This window comes from Capra hircus, chromosome 12 (genome assembly GCF_001704415.2).
Source record: "Capra hircus breed San Clemente chromosome 12, ASM170441v1, whole genome shotgun sequence".
Classification (NCBI taxonomy): domain Eukaryota; kingdom Metazoa; phylum Chordata; class Mammalia; order Artiodactyla; family Bovidae; genus Capra; species Capra hircus.
Window position 1 is genome coordinate 60517258 of NC_030819.1, and position 19932 is coordinate 60537189.

The following is a 19932-nucleotide window of genomic DNA, read 5'->3' on the forward strand; positions in this document are numbered from 1 at the left end:
CTTATCTATTCTCTTTGGTTCTCTGGGACTCAGTTTCCCAACATGGAAACTAATACATTGTTTCCAGAAAGCCCCATAAAGGAAGAAAATCCTGGAGTAAATGAGATAGCTTTATAATTAGTTTTAAAAAGTAGTAGATGACTATTAACTTGGTTAAAAGACCTGAACCCCAGAAAAGATTTGGCAGGCCTTTTTTCAAAGCTATTACCTCACTTTAGGCTCTTGGCATCTCTGAAGTGTGTTCCTTCTGTTATCTTCCAGCTGGCCTCACTATTTTCCAGGTGTTGGCCCACCAAATGGACCTTCCACATTTATGCTAGAAATGTTTTTCTTAAATGTAAATCACATGAAGATTTCTAAATAATATCTTGTTATTATTCAATAAAAGATGAACTTCTTAGTTTGAAATGAAAGTCCTCACCTTTCACCAGCTATAATGATCTATTTACAGTTCTTCAATCTTATGATTTTTCAGATATCTTTGCCTTAAGAAGTTTTTACTATTGAACTTTTCTCTTCGTAGCTGAATCCCACTGATCCTTTTTGATTCAGCTTACTCTCCCCTGATAATGTTCATCCTTTATGTTTCTGAAGGGTCCTGTGCCTAACTCTAATCAGAGTGGTTACTGAAATATGTTGAACAGTTGATTTATTTGTCTCTTGTATTTTTTTTCAAGTATCTCTAAGGCATGGGTTCCGTCTTAACTTGTCTTCTGTATCCCCTGGCTTGGCAGTGTAGTTGTATTCCCTTAACCTTTTGCTGTTCAATAAGTGTTACAGAAAAGAGGGAGCAAGTGGAAAGAAGAAAGGAGTTGTATTAAAATCCATGAGCAATTATAAAACCCACTTGTCTTATTAAGTCACTATTTAAAAGCCATTTCTTATCTTCAGTATCTCAGTTTACACTTGACAGTTCTTGAGTTGTGCGGATAAAATAGTGTCCTTTTTACAAAATTCACATAACTAGTTAATGGCGATCTTTAAGATTTTTTTTAAAGATCTTTAAGACTTTTTACTATAGTTATCTAGACTCTCAGTCTTTCTTGACCGACACAACCTGTGTTCTAGATCTACTGTCATTCTAACTATTCTTTTATAAACATGATGGTTTTGTTGTTATTCTTGAAATATGGTGTCTAAAACTGCACATAGGATTTTATGAGGTCTAACAGACACAGAATATATCAGGATTATTGCTTCTTTCACTCTGGAGACTGTTGCTGTGGTAGACCCAGACTGCATCAGCACTTTTGAGAGCCATCAGTTCAGTTCAGTTCAGTAGCTCAGTCGTGTCCAACTCTTTACGACCCCATAGACTGCAGCACACCAGGCTTCCCTGTCCATCACCAACTCCCGGAGTTGACTCAAACTCACATCCATCGAATCAGTGATGATATCCAACCATCTCATCCTCTGTCATTTCTTTCTCTTCCCGCCTTCAGTCTTTCCCAGCATCAGGGTCTTTTCAGATGAGTCAGTTCTTCGCATTAGGTTGCCAAAGTATTGGAGTTTCAGCTTCAGCATCAGTCCTTCCAGTGAATATTCAGGATTGATTTCCTTTAGGATGGACTGGTTGCATCTCCTTGCTGTCCAACGGACTCTCAAGAGTCTTCTCCAACACAACAGTTCAAAAGCATCAGTTCTTCAGCACTCAGCTTTCTTAATAGTCTCTCACATCCATACATGATTACTGGGAAAACCATAGTTTTGACTAGATGGACCTTTGTTGGCAAAGTAATGCCTCTGCTTTGTAATATGCTGTCTAGGTTTTCTTCCTAGACAAGTATCTTTTAATTTCATGGCTGCAGTCACCATCTGCAGTGATTCTGGAGCCCAGAAAAATAAAGTCTCTCACTGTTTCCATTGTTTCCCCACCTATTTGCCATGAAGTGATGGGACCAGATGCCATGATCTTAGCTTTCTTAATGTTATGTTTTAAGCCAACTTTTTCACTCTCCTCTTACTTTCATCAAGTTCTTCTTCACTTCTTCCCATAAGGGTGGTGTCATTTGAGAGCCATAGCAGTACTAATGATAGCTAAGCTTTTTGGACCACTTATAGTGTTCCAGGTAAAATGCTTAACATTTGATATGTGTTAATAGTATATAATTTTATCTTTGTAACAATCTACAAACTATTATGAGTCTCATTTTAAAGGTATGGAGAATGGGGCTTAAAGAATTTACTTGCTTGATACCTTAGAGGTAGAATTCTAACTCAGATCTGTCTGAGACTAAAAACCAGGCTTCTAGTCACTGTGTACTCAATTTATATCCCATGTTGTAGTAACTGCTATACTGCTGAGTTTGCTGTCAGTGAAGTGTCTGGAGGCTTTAATGTCAGCTAATATTAAATCAGATATTTTCAGAAGTTTTCTTTTAGTAGGAAGACATTTAATGTTGTTTGCATTTATTTATAAGCCATCAGTACAAGTTGTTAAGATGAAATTCTTTTCCCGTATTCATATAACTCATTTTTCTTAATACACATCTCAGAGCTTCAGTTCTTGACAAGATGCCTTGTTATAGAGAGTTTATACGAAGTTTGTAATGATTAGTTAATCAGGAAACTTTGGCTATATATATATATATATATATTTTTTGTACCATTTACAAATACACCTCATTGCACTATCAATCAGTTTGTGTTTCTTTATGTTATCCATAGAAATTTTAATGAAAGATTTATGGGAAAAAATGATAGTTTTACTTCTTTTCAAATCAAGATTGATAATTTTGTTTTCTTGCTAGCTAGTCAATGAAATAGTTTATAAGTTTAGGGAAGAGTTTTGATGATAAATCCAAAATATTAGTTTGGTTTTTTTTCTGTTGATCTTTATGTATATCATTGTAAATAAATACCTTATCTTATAGGCAGAGAATTATTTCAATTTAGAAAGTGATAACAATTATTAACATAAGGCATCTCTTTTTTTATTATTATTATTTTTTTTTACTTTACAATGTTGTATTGGTTCTGCCACACATCAACATGAATCCGCCACAGGCATACACGTGTTCCCCATCCTGAACCCCCCTCCCACCTCCCTCCCCATACCATCCCTCCGGGTCATCCCAGTGCACCAACCCCAAGCATCCTGTATCAAACCTGGACTGGTGATTCGTTTCTTATATGATATTATACATTTTTCAGTGCCATTCCCCCAAATCGTCCCACCCTCTCCCTCTCCCACAGAGTCCAAAAGAATGTTCTATACATCTGTGTCTCTTTTGCTGTCTCACATACAGGGTTATCGTTACCATCTTTCTAAATTCCATATATATGTATTAATAGACTGTATTGGTATTTTTCTTTCTGGCTTACTTCTTTCTGTGTAATAGGCTCCAGTTTCATCCACCTCGTTAGAACTGATTCAACTGTATTCTTTTTAATGGCTGAGTAATACTCCATTGTGTATATGTACCACAGCTTTCTTATCCATTCATCTGCTGATGGACATCTCTTAACTTGACACGGTTCTTTTAAATACAGTCTCATTTAATTTATCCAGGTATACGTGAAATAAGTCATATTTGCCTTGCCATTTTTACTGAAAAACTGAAATTTAATATCACATATCTTGAAGTGATTTAGTTGTTAAGCCTTAATCTTCTAACTCCACATCCTATACACTCTCCATAATGTCACGCCACCTCTCAGTGAAATAAATTAAAGTGTTCAATCAGGAATGGTCAGTGAAGGGATTGAAAGCATAGTGTGTGGTTTTGGAAATTTAATAAGATAGTTGAAAGTACAGGTTGAGTCTAATGAATTGACTCTGTCCATTAAGGAAAAAAGAAAAAAGTATCTAGAAAGAGCTAATGGAAGAATTTGGGAGGGCAGAGGTTAAAATTATCTAACATTATAATTACTATTGTCATAAAAATATTTTAAAAGCCCCTGAAATTGAAAATAATAATCCTTATAAATTTAAATTTTTTTACATTGATGAAGTCATTTTTGTTTTAAAAATTATTGGTATTAAAGAAGTTTAAACCATAGACTTGTCAGTGAGCCATTGATACAGTTTCCTTTAAATAGAGCTTTTTAATGAGAAAATTAAATTTGTCTTTACAATCTAAAAGACCTAGTTTAAAAGGTCTATTTTAGGGACTTCCCTGATGGTCCAGTGGTTAAGACTCCATGCTTGCATTGTGGAGACCTGGGTTTAATCCCTTGTCAGAGAACTAGACCCCTCATGCCACAACTGACAGCCCTCATGCCTCAATTAAAGGCCTGGTACATCAAAAACTAAAATTAAAACAACATCTCAGAGATAGTACTTTAAAAAGACCTAATTTAAATTGGATATATTTTTGCTGACATTCACTTGTTTTCAGGCATTATATTTGAACTTAAAATACCTCATACATCTACTTTCAAGATAAATGAGTGAGTAATGCTTGAAAGTGTTTATTAATATCAATAACCTCAGATATGCAGATGACACCAACCTTATGGCAGAAAGTGAAGAGGAACTAAAAAGCCTCTTGATGAAAGTGAAAGAGGAGAGCGAAAAAGTTTGCGTAAAGCTCAACATTCAGAAAACGAAGATCATGGCATCTGGTCCCATCACTTCATGGGAAATAGATGGGGAAACAGTAGAAACAGTGTCAGACTTTTATTTTGGGGGGCTCCAAAATCACTGCAGATGGTGATTGCAGCCATGAAATTAAACGACGCTTATTCCTTGGAAGAAAAGTTATGACCAACCTAGATAGTATATTCAAAAGCAGAGACATTACTTTGCTGACTAAGGCCCATCTAGTCAAGGCTATGGTTTTTCCAGTGGTCATGTATAGATATGAGAGTTGGACTGTGAAGAAGGCTGAGCGCCGAAGAATTGATGCTTTTGAACTGTCGTGTTGGAGAAGACTCTAGAGAGTCCTTGGGACTGCAAGGAGATCCAACCAGTCCATTCTGAAGGAGATCAACCCTGGGATTTCTTTGGAAGGAATGATGCTAAAGCGAAGCTCCAGTACTTTGGCCACCTCATGTGAAGAGTTGACTCATTGGAAAAGACTGTGATGCTGGGAGGGACTGGGGGCAGGAGGAGAAGGGGACGTCAGAGGATGAGATGATTGGGGGCAGGAGGAGAAGGGGACGACCGAGGATGAGATGGCTGGATGGCATCACGGACTCGATGGACGTGAGTCTGAGTGAACTCCGGGAGATGGTGATGGACAGGGAGGCCTGGTGTGCTGCAATTCATGGGGTCGCAAAGAGTCGGACACGACTGAGCGACTGAACTGAACTGTGAACTTTGAGAAAGATGAAGCTTTACTGAAAGAAAGTAAAAATATTTATTATTTTAAAGAAATAGTTTCTTTATCTTTGAAGTTGACTGTTCACATCTATTTATTATTTAAGGTTAACACAAATGTTAAGTTCAGAATTTTTAATGAAATTCATTTAAGTATGCTAAAGAAACGAGAATATTTTCAACTCCTAAGCTCACAAAGTCAGTGTTTGAAAGCTAAAGAGATCTTTTACCGAATGTCCAGTGTATACTCTCATTTCTCTTTCATTATTCCCTATTATGAAAAACAACTCAATTTTATTCAGGGAAATAAAGTTTAATTTTATTGTTTGTTGTTGTTGATTCTCTTAAGTCGTGTCTGCCTCTTTTGCGACCTCATGAACTATAACCCTACAATCTCCTCTGTCCACGGGGTTTCTCAGGCAAAATACTGGAGTATTTTTCCTTCTCCAGGGGATCTTCCCAACTCAGGGATCAAACCCATGTCTCCTGGATTGCAAGCAGACTCCTTACCACTGAACCACTTTGTTATTCTGTATTCCTTGCCTTAATATTTAGCTTTACTATGAAGAAGTTCAGAATTTGGCTTTCAAATGTTTTTATGACTATTTTCCACATTTAGAATGTAATAGAGATACAATGGACACTTTATATATGTATATTTACAAAAAAATCCCTATGTGCATATATGAAAAATATTCTAACTAGAGCACACCTTTTTCACATTTTCCTAGGGTCATGATTATAGACCACATGTCATCTTTTTAAAAAGTGTCCAAATTCTAGAGTCTACGTAAATATTTGCCAAATAAATGATAATAGTTAACACTTTACAGTATATACTTAATGTCTATATTCTTTTCACCAATGAAGTTGCAGTCAGAAAAAGGAAAAAGAAAGAGGAGAAAATGTGATGATAGGACTTCCCTGGTGGTCCAGTGATTGAGACTTCACTTTCAAATGCAGAGGGTGCAAGTTCAATCCCTGTTCAGGGAGCTAAGATCTCATAAACCAAAATGTAAAAGAGAAGCAATATTGTAACAAATTCAGTAAAGACTTAAAAAATGGTCCACATCAAAACAATGTTTTCTAAAAGATAATTTGATATTGATTACATGTCTCTGCCAATACAAGATTAGAATTCATCTTAGACATTATGTTATTTTTCATCATTTCTTTGCAGGAGTGTTGTGGTCCCTGTTAAGAAGCCACCTCCAGGTAGTTTAGCTGTAACCACTGTAGGAGCCACTGCTGCTGGAAGTGGACTGCCAACAGGCAGTACCTCTAATATATTTGCTGCCACTGGAGCTACACCAAAAAGTATGATTAATACAACAGGTATTGTCCTTATCTATTTTTGTGATACTTCATCTTTTTCTTTCTGTTTCCTGTATCTTCATTTTTTCTGCTTATTTGATCTTAAAAATTAAAATACTGTGATCATTTTAAGATTATCTTAATCTTTAAGAAGATTATTCTTTATGTTTTCAGATTTTGTAATTCTAGGGTAAACTTTTTAGGCACTTTTGAGAACACTATGGGTTTTGTTTTGAGTCTTCTCAAAACAAGATGCTGTTTACTTTCATAGTGAACTCAGATTCCTGAAGGATATTTGGGGAGCAAAGCCAAAATACAATTTGAACACTGACATTTGATATGTAAAAATTAGTAAACTGTATCAAGAATATCAAAGTATACTATATATATTAGTGACAGCAAATGGATTTAGTAACATTTTCTGGTTGAAACCAAATATATAGTTTTCACAAAGCTCCCCTAAGAACCTTGACGATATGCAAGAGCCTCAGCTTAACAAAAAGTGCATGTGAATAAGAACCATTGTTTGACATTGTATTAGTTTATATACTTAGATTTCAATTTTATCCATTCACTGTCCAACATTTTCCTAAAAATTCTAGAAACAGAAAAATTCCAAATCACTACAAATTTTAAAAGCCTGCCTAAAATAACTTTTTTCTTTTTTTGTAAATTTCCAGAAATGTTCCTGTTGATTATTAGCGAAATAAATCCTTACCCAAATCTTTGTGATTCCATTTTAGGTATTTACACAACGCAAGATGATCCCTGACTTTCCTTCCCTGACTATAGTAGCCTTCTCTTCTCCAAACTGTATAGCCTTGAACTTTTCCATCTATTATCATTACTTAGATTATTCCCATTTTAATTAATTTCATAGGTCTTTGTGCTTTCTGTATTTATCTTGTTTATCATACCACCTGAGTCCTGACACATCATGAACAGCACATTTATGGGGTTGTAGTAAGTAGAATGTACTCTATGAAGCATATTTATGTTAGCAAATAAACATCATTAATGGCATTGTGTTAAAGAACAAAACATCTTTGATTTATACATATTAAAACAAGTATTTATTTCTAACTTGTTTGAAGACTTCTTATATAATGTTGTGTTTTTTTTTTCTATCTAGTTTATAGCCTTACTCTTTATATTCATTCTGCTTTCTAGAGGAAGGAATAAAAATGTTTTCCTTTTAGCAAAATGTAAACTCAGAAAAGTGTTAAGAACTTTAAAATATGCCAGTGTAGTAGGGAAAAAAATCTGTATTTGGTGTTTATGGACTAAATCCTTACTTTTATGAGTAAAAAGCAAATAATTTCTTTTTTATATTTATTTGAAGCAAGGTATGATATTTTCCTTGAATTTCTATTCTATGAATTAATAATAGATTTAGAAAGTGATGGTAGCCAGAGGTCTAGTGATAGTATAAAACATATATTACAATAAAAATGTAGGCAATGAATATCCTCCTTAGAAATAACATATATACAGATACACACACACACAAATAACCTGAGGGTCAGCATCTAAACTGGACCCAAAACTAGTTTAGATTTTGGCACAAACGTGCTGTGTAAGTGTTGTGAAATCCAAGTTTTAAGGGTATTAGTGTAAGATAATATAAAGATAACAATTAGGAACACTAGATGTCCCTCAACTCCATGGCTATTTAATATACGTATATGGTGTAATATAGGAAAATCTGTTCTAAAATGGCATCTTCATATCGTTGAGGAAACTCATTATTTTAAAATTGGGTACAAATATACTTATTATAGTCCTTCTTAAGCTATCATATTATTAAAATAAGCATTGATGCTGCAGGGCCACAAATTTATGTTGAGATGGTTTGTTGCTAACTATTTCTTAAATGATAAAAACTAAAAGTATAACAACATAGCAATAAAAAAGCAGATAATATTTTCCCATCTAAATTTGCTTTGTTTTATCAACCTCATTTTATCTAAAATTGTTTTCATTTGTTGATGTCTTTTATTTATGCCCCATTTGTAATCTGTAGTTTTGTTAGCATAATATAAGTAAATAAACTGTTTCAATGCATTAGCTATTTTTTAATAATTATAGTTATTAATGTACTGTTGGCCAAATGATGTTTTTAATGGCCTAATTCTATTTTGAAATTCAGATGAATTTTTTTTTCAAACTCAGTAATGATGTAATGAAAATTATTTTGTTCAAAAGTTTGTATTTAAGGCTAAAAACTATTATTTTGGGAACAGGTGCCGTGGATTCGGGGTCTTCGTCTTCTTCCTCGTCTTCTAGTTTTGTGAATGGTGCTACCAGCAAAAACCTTCCAGCTGTACAAACTGTTGCTCCAATGCCAGAAGATTCAGCTGAAAACATGAGGTATACATAACTAATTGTTTTTTCACTCATTTTACTCCCTTCCTTCCACCTCAAAAAGAGTGAAACAGTATTCATTAAGTTTAAAGATACAGTTAAGAATTCTTAAGAATGTTTATGTATTTCATTGTTTTGATATTTTAGATAATTATTCATTATGTAAAAATTATTTATTATATTTCAGAGTCTAAACTGAGAAGTCTTGAATGGTTTTCAAGATGTTTCCTGAATTTATAATCCACTGTCATATAGCACATGTTACAGTTCCATGTAAGGTAGAAACATGCACATGTGGCACCATGATAAAATTGGACATCTTTGGTGGGGTGATGAGTTTAAAATATAGACTTTCAGAATAGAGTTATATGTAACATATATATTTGGAGGTAGAATCACCAAACATTATCATTTGTATCTTGATACATAGATAAAAATGATTTGTAGTAACATATCAAACAACATGGGCTTCCCTGGTGGCTCAGTGGTAAAGAATCAATGTGGCTCCTGCAATTCAGAAGCCACAGGAGACTCAGGTTTGATCCCTGGGTGGGGAAGATCCCCTGGAGGAGGAAATGGCAATCCACCCCAGTATTCTGGGTGAATCCCATGGACAGAGGAGCCTGGTGGGTTACAGTCCGTGGGGTTGCAAAGAGTCGGACATGACTGAAGCAACTTAGCATGCATACATCAAATAATATTCCTAGAAGAGATTGGCCCACATGCTTGATGTTAAATTTCACATAGACACACACATTTATTCATGTTCTTAATTCAAGTATCACACAAATACAGACTATAAAAGCTCAATGAAAGAATGATGTTGTGTTACCACCACTCAAGACAAAAAACAGAGTATTGCAAGTACCTCAAAGCCCCCATCTTGTGTGCCTTTTTTGACTCTATTCTTGTTCTTCTTCAAATCTACCACTCTGACTTGAAACTGGATTAGTTTTGTCTTTTTTGTATACAGTATGGGTTCTTTTTGTCTCTGGCTTCTTCTGTTCAACATTATGTTTCTGAGATTTTACCTGTATTGAATGTAGCAATAGTTTTGTTCATGTTTATTTCTTAGTGCTGTATACTAAAATTTATTAATCTGTTTTACTGATGATGGGTATTTGAAAGTTTCCAGGTTTGCACTATTACGAGTAATGCTACTTTTTTACATAACAATGCTGTTTATACATTACTCTTAGGTATATTACACATTTGTATGCATATACGTTGGGTAAATAACTGAGTGGGATTACTGATTCATATCTGTATGTTCAGTTTTACTGGATAATGCCAAATGTATTCCAAAGTGGTTGATGCAAGTTTACTAAACTCAATTAGCACCTTACAAGAGTGCCTAATTCATTAAATCTGTAACAGTACTTACTTATTGTCACTCTTCCATTTTTGCCGTTTTGGTGGAAGTATAGTGGTGGTGATTGTTGTTCAATCAGTAAGTTGTGTCTGACTCTGCCACTGCAGTTCACCAGGCTCCTTTCTCTTCTACTGTCCCTCCTGGAGTTTGTTCAAATTCATGTCCCTTGAGTCAGTGGCATTCCATTGTATTTTCTGTTTGTATTTTTCTGGTACTTAATGAGGTCGAGCATCTTTATATTGTAATAGCTTATGTAATATCATATATTGTAATATCTTGTGTAATATCTTAACTATCTTAGATAGTTGTAAATTCCTCAAATGGACTTTTTGGCATGGACAAAGGGACCAATATTTATTGGTCCTTTGGTTTTCCTCTTTTGTGATTTCTCTGTTGAAATCTCTTACTCATTTTAAAACATTGAGTTGTCTTCTCCTTAATTTGTAAAGGCTTTTCTCCTTATGCATTTTGAAAATGAATCCTTTGATGGTTATATGTTTTATGTATATACCTTCTCCCATTCTGGGGCTTTTCTTATCATCTGTGGAATCTGTTTTCATCAAAAGAGGCTGTAAATTTTAATGAAACTCAATTTATCAAGTTTTGGGGGGTTTCATGCTTTTAATTTTCCCCAGCTCATCCTCTGGCTGCTTTATTTTTGCTTTTTATATTGAGGTGCATAGTTCATCTGGAACTGAGTTTTGTGAATTTTATGAAGCAGAAGTGATATGGATGTCAAGATGACCCAGTACCATTTATTTGAGAAACTCTCCTATCTCTACTTTTGTCATAAATCGTGTTCCTATGTAACACGACTCTGCTTTGGCACTCCATTCTACCCAGTTTGTCTGTCCTTAAGACATACTGTCATAATTAGCTGTAGGTTTAAGAAAGATAAGTATCTGGGTAAATATTGTTTTCCCATCCTGTCCTTTTTATTCCAGGGAATGCTAAACTGTTGTTGATGCTGTGCACTTCCATTTAAATTTTAGAATCAGTATATCAATATCACTTCATGGCAAATAGATAGGGAAACAATAGAAACAGTGTCAGACTTTATTTTTCTGGGCTCCAGAATCACTGCAGATGGTGATTGCAGCCATGAAAATAAAAGATGCTTACTCCTTGGAAGGAAAGTTATGACCAACCTAGACAGCATATTAAAAAGCAGAGACATTACTTTGCCAACAAAGGTCCATCTAATCAAGACTATGGTTTTTCCATTGGTCATGTATGGATGTGAGAGTTGGATTATAAAGAAAGCTGAGCACAGAAAAATTGATGCTTTTAAACTGTGGTGTTGGAGAAGACTCTTGAGAGTCCCTTGGACTATAAGGAAATCCAACCAGTCCATCCTAAAGGAGATCAATCCTGAATAGTCATTGGAAGGACTGATGCTGAAGCTGAAATTCCAAACTTTGGCCACCTGATGTGAAGAGCTGACTCATTGGAAAAGACCCTGATGCTGGGAAAGATTGAGGGCAGGAGGAGAAGGGGACGACAGAGGATGAGATGGTTGGATGGCATCACCGACTCAATGGACATGGGTTTGGGTGCACTCTGGGAGTTAGTGATGGACAGGGAGGCCTGGTGTGCTGGGGTACATGGGGTCGCAAAGAGTCGGACACGACTGAGCAACTGAACTGAACTGATATCAATATCCATATTAAAACCAACTTCCTGGAATTTTAATAAGGAATGGAATTTATAGATCTATGGCTGCTAAGTCGTGTCTGACTCTGTGCAACCCCATAGATGGCAGCCCACCAGGCTCCCCCATCCCTGGGATTTTCCAGGCAAGAACACTGGAGTGGGTTGCCATTTCCTTCTCCAATGCATGAAAGTGAAAAGTGAAAGTGAGGTTGCTCAGTCGTGTCCGACCCTCCGCGACCCCATGGACTGCAGCCTACCAGGCTCCTCCGTCCATGGGATTTTCCAGGCAGGAGAACTGGAGTGGGGTGCCATTGCCTTCTCCAGATCTATGGCAACAAGGGTTATATATCACCTGGCAAGCCACTCCAGTACTCCTGCCTAGAAAATCCCATGGACAGAGGAGCCTGGTAGGCTGCAGTCCATGGGGTCGCTACGAGTCAGACATGACTGGGCTACTTCACTTTCACTTTTCACTTTCATGCATTGGAGGAGGAAATGGCAACTCACTCCAGTGTTCTTGCCTGGAGAATCCCAGGGATGGGGGAACCTGGTGGGCTGCCGTCTATGGGGTCGCACAGAGTCGGACACGACTAAAGCGACTTAGCAGCAGCATAGATCTCTTTTAGTGTTGTTATTTCCAAATTATAAGTAGCTTCTTTACCTTCCAATTCTTTAGTTTAAATGAACAGATTTCCAATTGACTAGATGGAACTTTGTTGGCAAAGTAATGTCTCTGCTTTGTAATATGCTGTCTAGGTTGGTCATAGCTTTTCTTTCCAGGGGCAAGCGTCTTTTAATTTCATGGCTACAGTCACCATCTGCAGTGATTTTGGAGCCCAAGAGAATAAAGTCTCTCACTGTTTCCATTGTTTCCCCATCTATTTGCCATGAAGTGATGGGACCAGATGCCATTATCTTCGTTTTTTGAATGCTGAGCTTTAAGCCAACTTTTTCATTCTCCTCTTTCACTTTTATCAAGAAGCTCTTTAGTTCTTCTTTGCTTTCTGCCATAATGTTTGTGTCATCTGCATATCTGAGGTTATTGATATTTTTCCCGGCAATCTTGATTCTAGCTTGTGCTTCAGCCAGCCTGGCATTTCACATGATGTACTATGCATTTAAGTTAAATAAGCAGGGTGACAGTACACAGCTTTGACGAACTCCCCTGGTGGCTCAGAGGTTAAAACCTCTGCCTGCAATGCGGGAGACCTGGGTTCAATCCATGGATTGGGAAGATCCCCTAGAGAAGGAAATGGCACCCCACTCCAGTGTTCTTGCCTGGAGAATCCCATGGACGGAGGAGCCTGGTGGGCTACAGTCCATGGGGTTGCAAAGAGTCGGACACGACTGAGCGACTTCACTTTCACTTTCACTTTCCCTATTTGGAACCAGCCCATTGTTCCATGTCTGGTTCTAACTGTTGCTTCCTGCCGTGCATACAGATTTCTCAGGAGGCAGGTAAGGTGGTCTTGTATTCCCATCTCTTTAAGAATTTTCCACAGTTTGTTGTGACCCACACAGTCAAAGGTTTTAGCATAGTCGATGAAGCAGAAGTAGATATTTTTCTGAAATTCTCTAGCTTTTTCTCTGATCCAGCGGATGTTAGCAGTTTGATCTCTGGTTCCTCTGCCTTTTCTAAATCCAGCTTGAACATCTGGAAGTTCTTGGTTCATATCCTGTTGGAGAATTTTGAGCATTACTTTGTTGGCGTGTGTGATGAGCGCAATTGTGGGGTAGTTTGAGCATTCTTGGGATTGGAATGAAAACTAACCTTTTCCAGTCCTGTGGCCACTGCTGAGTTTCTGTCCTTTATTGTGCTCATATTTGCATGAAATGTTCCCTTGGTATCTCTAATTTTCTTGGCGATCACTAGTCTTTCCCATCCTATTGTTTTCCTCTCTTTGCGTTGATCTCTTAAGAAGGCTTTCTTAGCTCTCCTTGCTATCCTTTGGAACTCTGCATTCAGATCGACCATCTTGTCTTTGCAACTACTTGTAGCTTTAGTGTTATTTATTCTTAGATGTTTGAGATTTCACCAGTGAAGCAATCTCTGGATTTCTTTTTTTTAAACTGAGGCTGTTTTACAGATTAAATTCTTTCAGTGGGTAGATGACTATTCAGATTTTCAATTTTCTTTTTGCATCAGTTTTGGTCATTTGTGACCAAAATTCAGCCACTTTATCTACTTGATTAGATTTATTATCATAAAGTTTTTCATAATTTTATTATTTTAAAATACTTGTAGGAACTCTCTCATGATGTTTCCTCTTTCATCTTTGAATTTGTTATTAATATTTTATGCTTGTTCTTATTTTAGCATTAGCAGAGTACCATTGATTTTTCAATACTGTAATTTCCCCCCAGAAAGTAGGTATTTGATTCATTACTTCTTTTTTCTGTTTCAATTACATCAAATTCTACTTTTAAAAAATTTCCTTTTAGTTTTTTCAGGTTTGCTTAATTTTCTTTTTCTAGAGTCTTAAGGTGGATAGTAGATCAGGAGTCTATAAACTACCACCCAGGGCCCAAATCTGCCTGTCATCATATACTTTATACACTTTTATTGGAATACAGTAACATCATTTGTTTATATATTGCCTGTGACTGCTTTCACAGTACAATGGCAGAGTTAAGTAGTTGCAACAGAGATAACATTGCCCAAAATCTTAAAATATTTTGTATCTTACCCTCTGTAGAAAATACTTGCCAAGCACTTGCTTAATTCTTTGGTTTTAGATTTCTTCTTTTCTATTATGAGGATTTAAAGCCATAACACTTCCACTAGGCATTATTTTAGCTATATTTCACAATTTTAATGTTTTAATTTTCATTCAGTATTTTTTCTAAGTTTGTCTATGATTTCTTCTTTGACTTGTAAGTGTTTCAGAAGTGAATTTGAAGATTGACCTTTTTCAGTGTTATGTCATGCGAACCATCCAAGTGTCATTGTGTTTTAATGGGTTGTTTCTTTTGAATTTCTGAGTACTATTTCATGATATGGATGTATGACAGTTTGTTTAACCATTCATCCTCTAAAGAACATTCAGGTTTTTTTGAGTTTTTGGCTAGTACCAAAAAAAAAAGGCTACAATAAACCTTTTTATTTTTATGTGGATATATGTTTTCATTTCTCTGGGATTAGTGCCCAAGAGTGAGATTACTGGGCTAATATGGTAAGTACCTATTCAGGTTTATTAAAAAACTCCCACAAGCATCATATGAATAGTCCAGTTTCTCTTCATTTTTATCAGCATTTGGTTTTATCTTTTTTTTTTTTTTTTGGTAGGCCATTTTGGTAGGTATATAAGGATATCTCATTGTGGTCTTAATTTGAATTTTCCTAATGGATGATTCTGAACATATTTTTGTGTGCTTATTTGCTATTAGTATGTCCTCTTCAGTGAAATGTCTGGTTATGTCTTTTGCCCATTTTATAATTAGAGTGCTTTTTCACTTTTGAGTCTTGTGCATTCAGTATTCTTAGTACAATTCCCTTTTCAGAAATGTTGTTTCCAAGTATTTGCTCTCAGACTATAGCTTATTGTTATGTTCTTTGTAGCAGAGGAAAACTGAATTTTTATTAGTCTAGTTTATCATGGTGTCTTGTCTAAGAAATCTTCACCTCACCCGAAGTCCCAAAGATTTTTTTCCTGTGTATTCTATAAAGTTCTGCGGGTTCAGTAACAGTTTTAGTTTAAAGTCAGGATCCCATTTTGAGCTGATTTTTATGTAAGAGGTGAGATCTATGTCCAGGTTTATATTTTTGATTATGAAAGTACAGTTTGTGTTGCACCATTTGTTCAAAAAACTGTTCTTCCAGATCTAGAATGGCCTTTATTCTTGGACTAATTTTGCCATGCTTAGAAAGTATGCTGGATTTCTCCAAAATGCTCAGTGTGGCTACAGAAGTCTCTAGGCCCTGTGTGGGATGCAGATGTCTGTTATGACTCTTCCATAATTGTTCTTTCTAAGTTGTTCTCTTCTAACGTTGAGAGCTTTCACACATCACATACAGAGATTGTTATTCACCCAAAGGTTACTGTTCTCTCCATGACACCTTCCTCATAGGTGCTAAGTCCTATATATTCGGTTCTCCTTGAACTACAGTTTTAGTCTTGTTGAAATACCTCCATGTAGGAAATCTGAGTGATGGTGGGACTCATGTTGTTTGTTTCTTTTTCTTCAGGATTTATGGTCTCATACCCTGCATTTTGTATGAAAATAGTTGTTCTCTGCATTTTGTAAAATTTTCTAGTTGTTAGCATGGGAGGTAATTGTAGACTCTTTTAACCCCTTTAAGGTGAAAAGTGGAATTTGATATTTTTAATGTAAATTTGTTTATTGTATAAATTTCATTTTAACTGTTTTCCAGTATATATAATTTGTTTCAATATATTGGGCTAACATCATGAAACCTTTATTTTTTTTTAAAAACCTTTATTTTTTTCCTAATTTATCCATTATTATCGCTAGATAAGCATATATGTACACAGTCATTTGATCTTTGAATATTGACAGTTTTATTCCCCATTACATCCTTACACTTTTTTGTTTCTTTTTCTTTATTTTTAGTATCACCTAGTACCTCCAGTACAGTTTTCTATAGACATGACTAGAACAGTCATTCTCTTATTCAACTCAAATGAAAAGTTATGAATATGTCATCATTAATAATGATGTTTCCTATTTACTAAAGATACTTTTTATCAAACATAATACTTCTCTTATGTTTATAATTAACTGAGTTACCATCACTATGAGTGTTAAATTTTATCTCTTTTTGGAGGGGAGTAATAGAGATGACCATGTGATTTTTTTCTCCTTTTTCTGTTAATGTGGTCTATAATAATGACTTTTAATTAAAAAAATGTTAAACAAACCTTCACTTCCTAAAAGAAATCTAATCTTTTTATGATGTTATATATAGCTGTTTCATCTTTTGAAGAGGTTGCATATGATTTTTTATTAATTTGTCTTGTTTTTTTATTCCTAAAATATTTGGTAGTGTTCACAAACAAAGATGTCTGATTCTAGATTTCCTTTTGAGGAGAAGTTTATAAATTAAATTTTTACAGTTATCCCCAGATTTTCTATTTTTGCCTTCTGTGACTTTTGGTAGATTCTATTGTTATAGTTCACAATATTCTGTTATTATTATTTTAACAGTCATGTAGTCTGTAGGAAAGTCCTTCCTTTTTATTCTTAATATTTATTATGAGTTTGCTTTCTGCTTTCCTTCCTTCCAAGTCTTGGCAGTGATTAATCAGTTTTATTCATATTGCCATTAAGAAATATTCACTATAGAGAAATAACAAGAAACTGTAGGTTGAGTTTATACCTTATTTCTTTTGCTTAGTGCAATGGATCTTAAGCATCAGTAGGCAACAGAGTTAAATAGGAGGCTTATTAAAACACATTGCTGAGCCAATGTGTAATTCTAATTCAAGTCTAAAGGCCTGATAGTATAAGTTCCAGTCTGAAAGCTGAGAGGCTCAAAACCCCAGAAGAGTTGATGTTTCAGTTGAGTCTGAAGGCCAGCAAAGACCAACTATCAGGTAGAAGGAGTTCCCTCTTATCAAGCCTTTTTTTCTATTTACATTTTCAATTGAATGGATGAGGCACAGGCACATTAGGGAGGACAATCTGTTTTACTCAGTCTACCCATTCAAATTGTCATCTAATCCAGAAATACTCTAACAGACCTTACCCAGAATAATATTTAATCAAATATCTGGCCACCCTGTTGTCCAGTCAAGGTGACACATAAAATTAACCATTACACTAAGCGATCTTGGTACTGCTGAGAATACACTTTGAGAAACAGTGTTTTAAATGATCATCCTCCAGATCGGAACATTAATTCTTGATTATCTAAGTTCTCTTCCCAGGCAACGCATGGATCTCAGTATAGCTTAACTTCATTTAGTCCAAATTTTGTAACCACATTTATACATGTATATGCATATGTGTGTGCATGTTAAATTTTAAATGCCTCAAGAGAATACAATTACTGTCTTACTGGTCAACATGTATTTATATTTACCCAAATGTTTATCATTTATTTCTGCTCATCATTTTTTTGAATGTCTGACTTCTGTGTGCTATCATTTTCTTTCTTCCTGAAGAATACTCCTTTTGTTTTTATTTAGAGTAGGCCTGCCACTCATGAATTCTTTCAGTTTTTTTTTTTTAACTAGAAATATTTGAAATTCACCTCTCTTTTTTGAAAGATATTTTGAACCAGAATAGATTCTTTTTTGGCAACTGTTTTCTTTTAATGCTTTGAAGATAATATTCAGTATCTTTCATTTCTTTCTGTGCTTTTTTTCCTTTCTTTTTTTTTAAAGAAAGATGACTTTCATTCGTAGTGATGTTTCTACAATACACTAAATAAAGATTGAGAAATTGAGAACCCTTGCCCTAATGTAGGTATTTGCTCCTAGAGTAACAGAGTAGGGGCAAATACTGAAAGCTCTTTATCTTTAGCAAGTTTGCAAAGCCCCACCATTTCCCTTTTTCTTGCCTAAAAATGTTCCCCCAGGATATTCTCTTTAAGTTATTAAACCTGAGTTCTTGTTTCTCTAAAGCTGTTGACCCATATAAAAGAAGGCGAAGTTAAATTGCAGTACTAATGGTGAGGCTTTGTGTACAAAAAGAGAGAGTTCAGATCATGCTAATTCCAAGTTAGGAAAGAAAGCATCCTTTATTTTATAATTCTATATTATCCCATATTACATAGGATACTATTATTATATAGGATATTATTATTATTATATAGGATATTATTATCATATATTACTCTGTAATTCCTCTTTATTCACTTAAAAAAATAAAATAGTTTCATTTTAAATGCTAATCATGTGCTACACATTTTTTGTGATTTTTTTGTCATTTATGGTTTCCTTATATATAGCAAAAATATTACTTAGCACTGTGGAAGAACTCTTATTATTGTGAAGTATTGTTTCATTCCTTACTGTACATGTCATCCATGTAGAAGAGTGTGTGCTTATCTAAGGTTACTATAATGATTTTGTTTTGGTTCAGATATATGAGTCACACTTTGTATGAGTAAGTATAGGTGTGTTTTGTTCAAAGTAACAGTTACAAGAGCTGTCATTGTTGACCTCTCACTGTATGTCAGGTTCTTTTCTGTGTACTTCACATGCCTTAGCTCATTAACTCTCATTGGGGAAGTAGAGTTATCATCTTCATTTTGCAGATGTAGAAAGTTTGATGTCCCAAGGTCACCTGGGTAGCATACATTAGAGTCAACCTTCCAATCCAAGCATTCTTAGTCTAAAGCACTTACTTCTAGGAGAGATATTTAGATATAACCAAATTATTTATTTGAGCAGAATTATTGAGCAGAATTTATTTTTCAGCAGTGTTATTTTCTTCATCCATGTTTTTATTTTTACATATCCTACTCGAGGTACTTTCAAGAATATCAGAGAGTGCTTATGTAAGGCCATGTAACTTGAAATTTAATATTAAACAATATAAATAATGATATAATGATTGGTAAATAAAAAGTGAGTGGGCTTATGATATAGAAAATGCCTGCTTTGGCAAAGCAATTCAGCTCCGTCATACTGAATTCCAGTTATTCCCTTATTTGTCCAGCTTTTCAGGGAACTCTTGAGAACAAGAGTTTATTCTTTGTAACTTTCACAGTGACTCATATAGTAGGTATTCAAAACAGTTTTTCTTTGGTGAACAGGAGGATAGACAAGACATATAGCAGCTTCTTTTCTTGAAACTCCTAGAGTTATGGCCAGTATCTGTGGCTCTTGTAGGTGACAGGACCCTGTTTCCTTTTTGCAGTATAATCATTCTGATTTAGCTGTGGCCTTTTGAGTAGCTTTGTGACTAATGTGAAACTCTACATTGTGCGTTCTACATAAAGCTGTTACTATTTAGTGGGTTGGAATTGGACTTTTGTGACTTTTTTTAGAAGTTTTAA

At 35.1% G+C, this 19932-nt stretch overlaps 1 protein-coding gene across 8 annotated transcripts in view; it reads left to right on the forward strand.

The window, feature by feature from the left end:
- The window catches only part of NBEA (neurobeachin), a 667995-nt gene that overhangs the window by 246620 nt on the left and 401443 nt on the right, over nt 1-19932 (forward strand). For 7 of the 8 annotated variants that reach the window (XM_018056646.1, XM_018056650.1, XM_018056647.1 and 4 more), the window contains 2 exons: nt 6444-6598; nt 8821-8947. In XM_018056646.1, the coding sequence (XP_017912135.1) occupies nt 6444-6598; nt 8821-8947 (282 nt within the window). The remainder of the gene's footprint in view (nt 1-6443; nt 6599-8820; nt 8948-19932) is intronic. The other variant, XM_018056648.1, reaches the window with a different exon arrangement.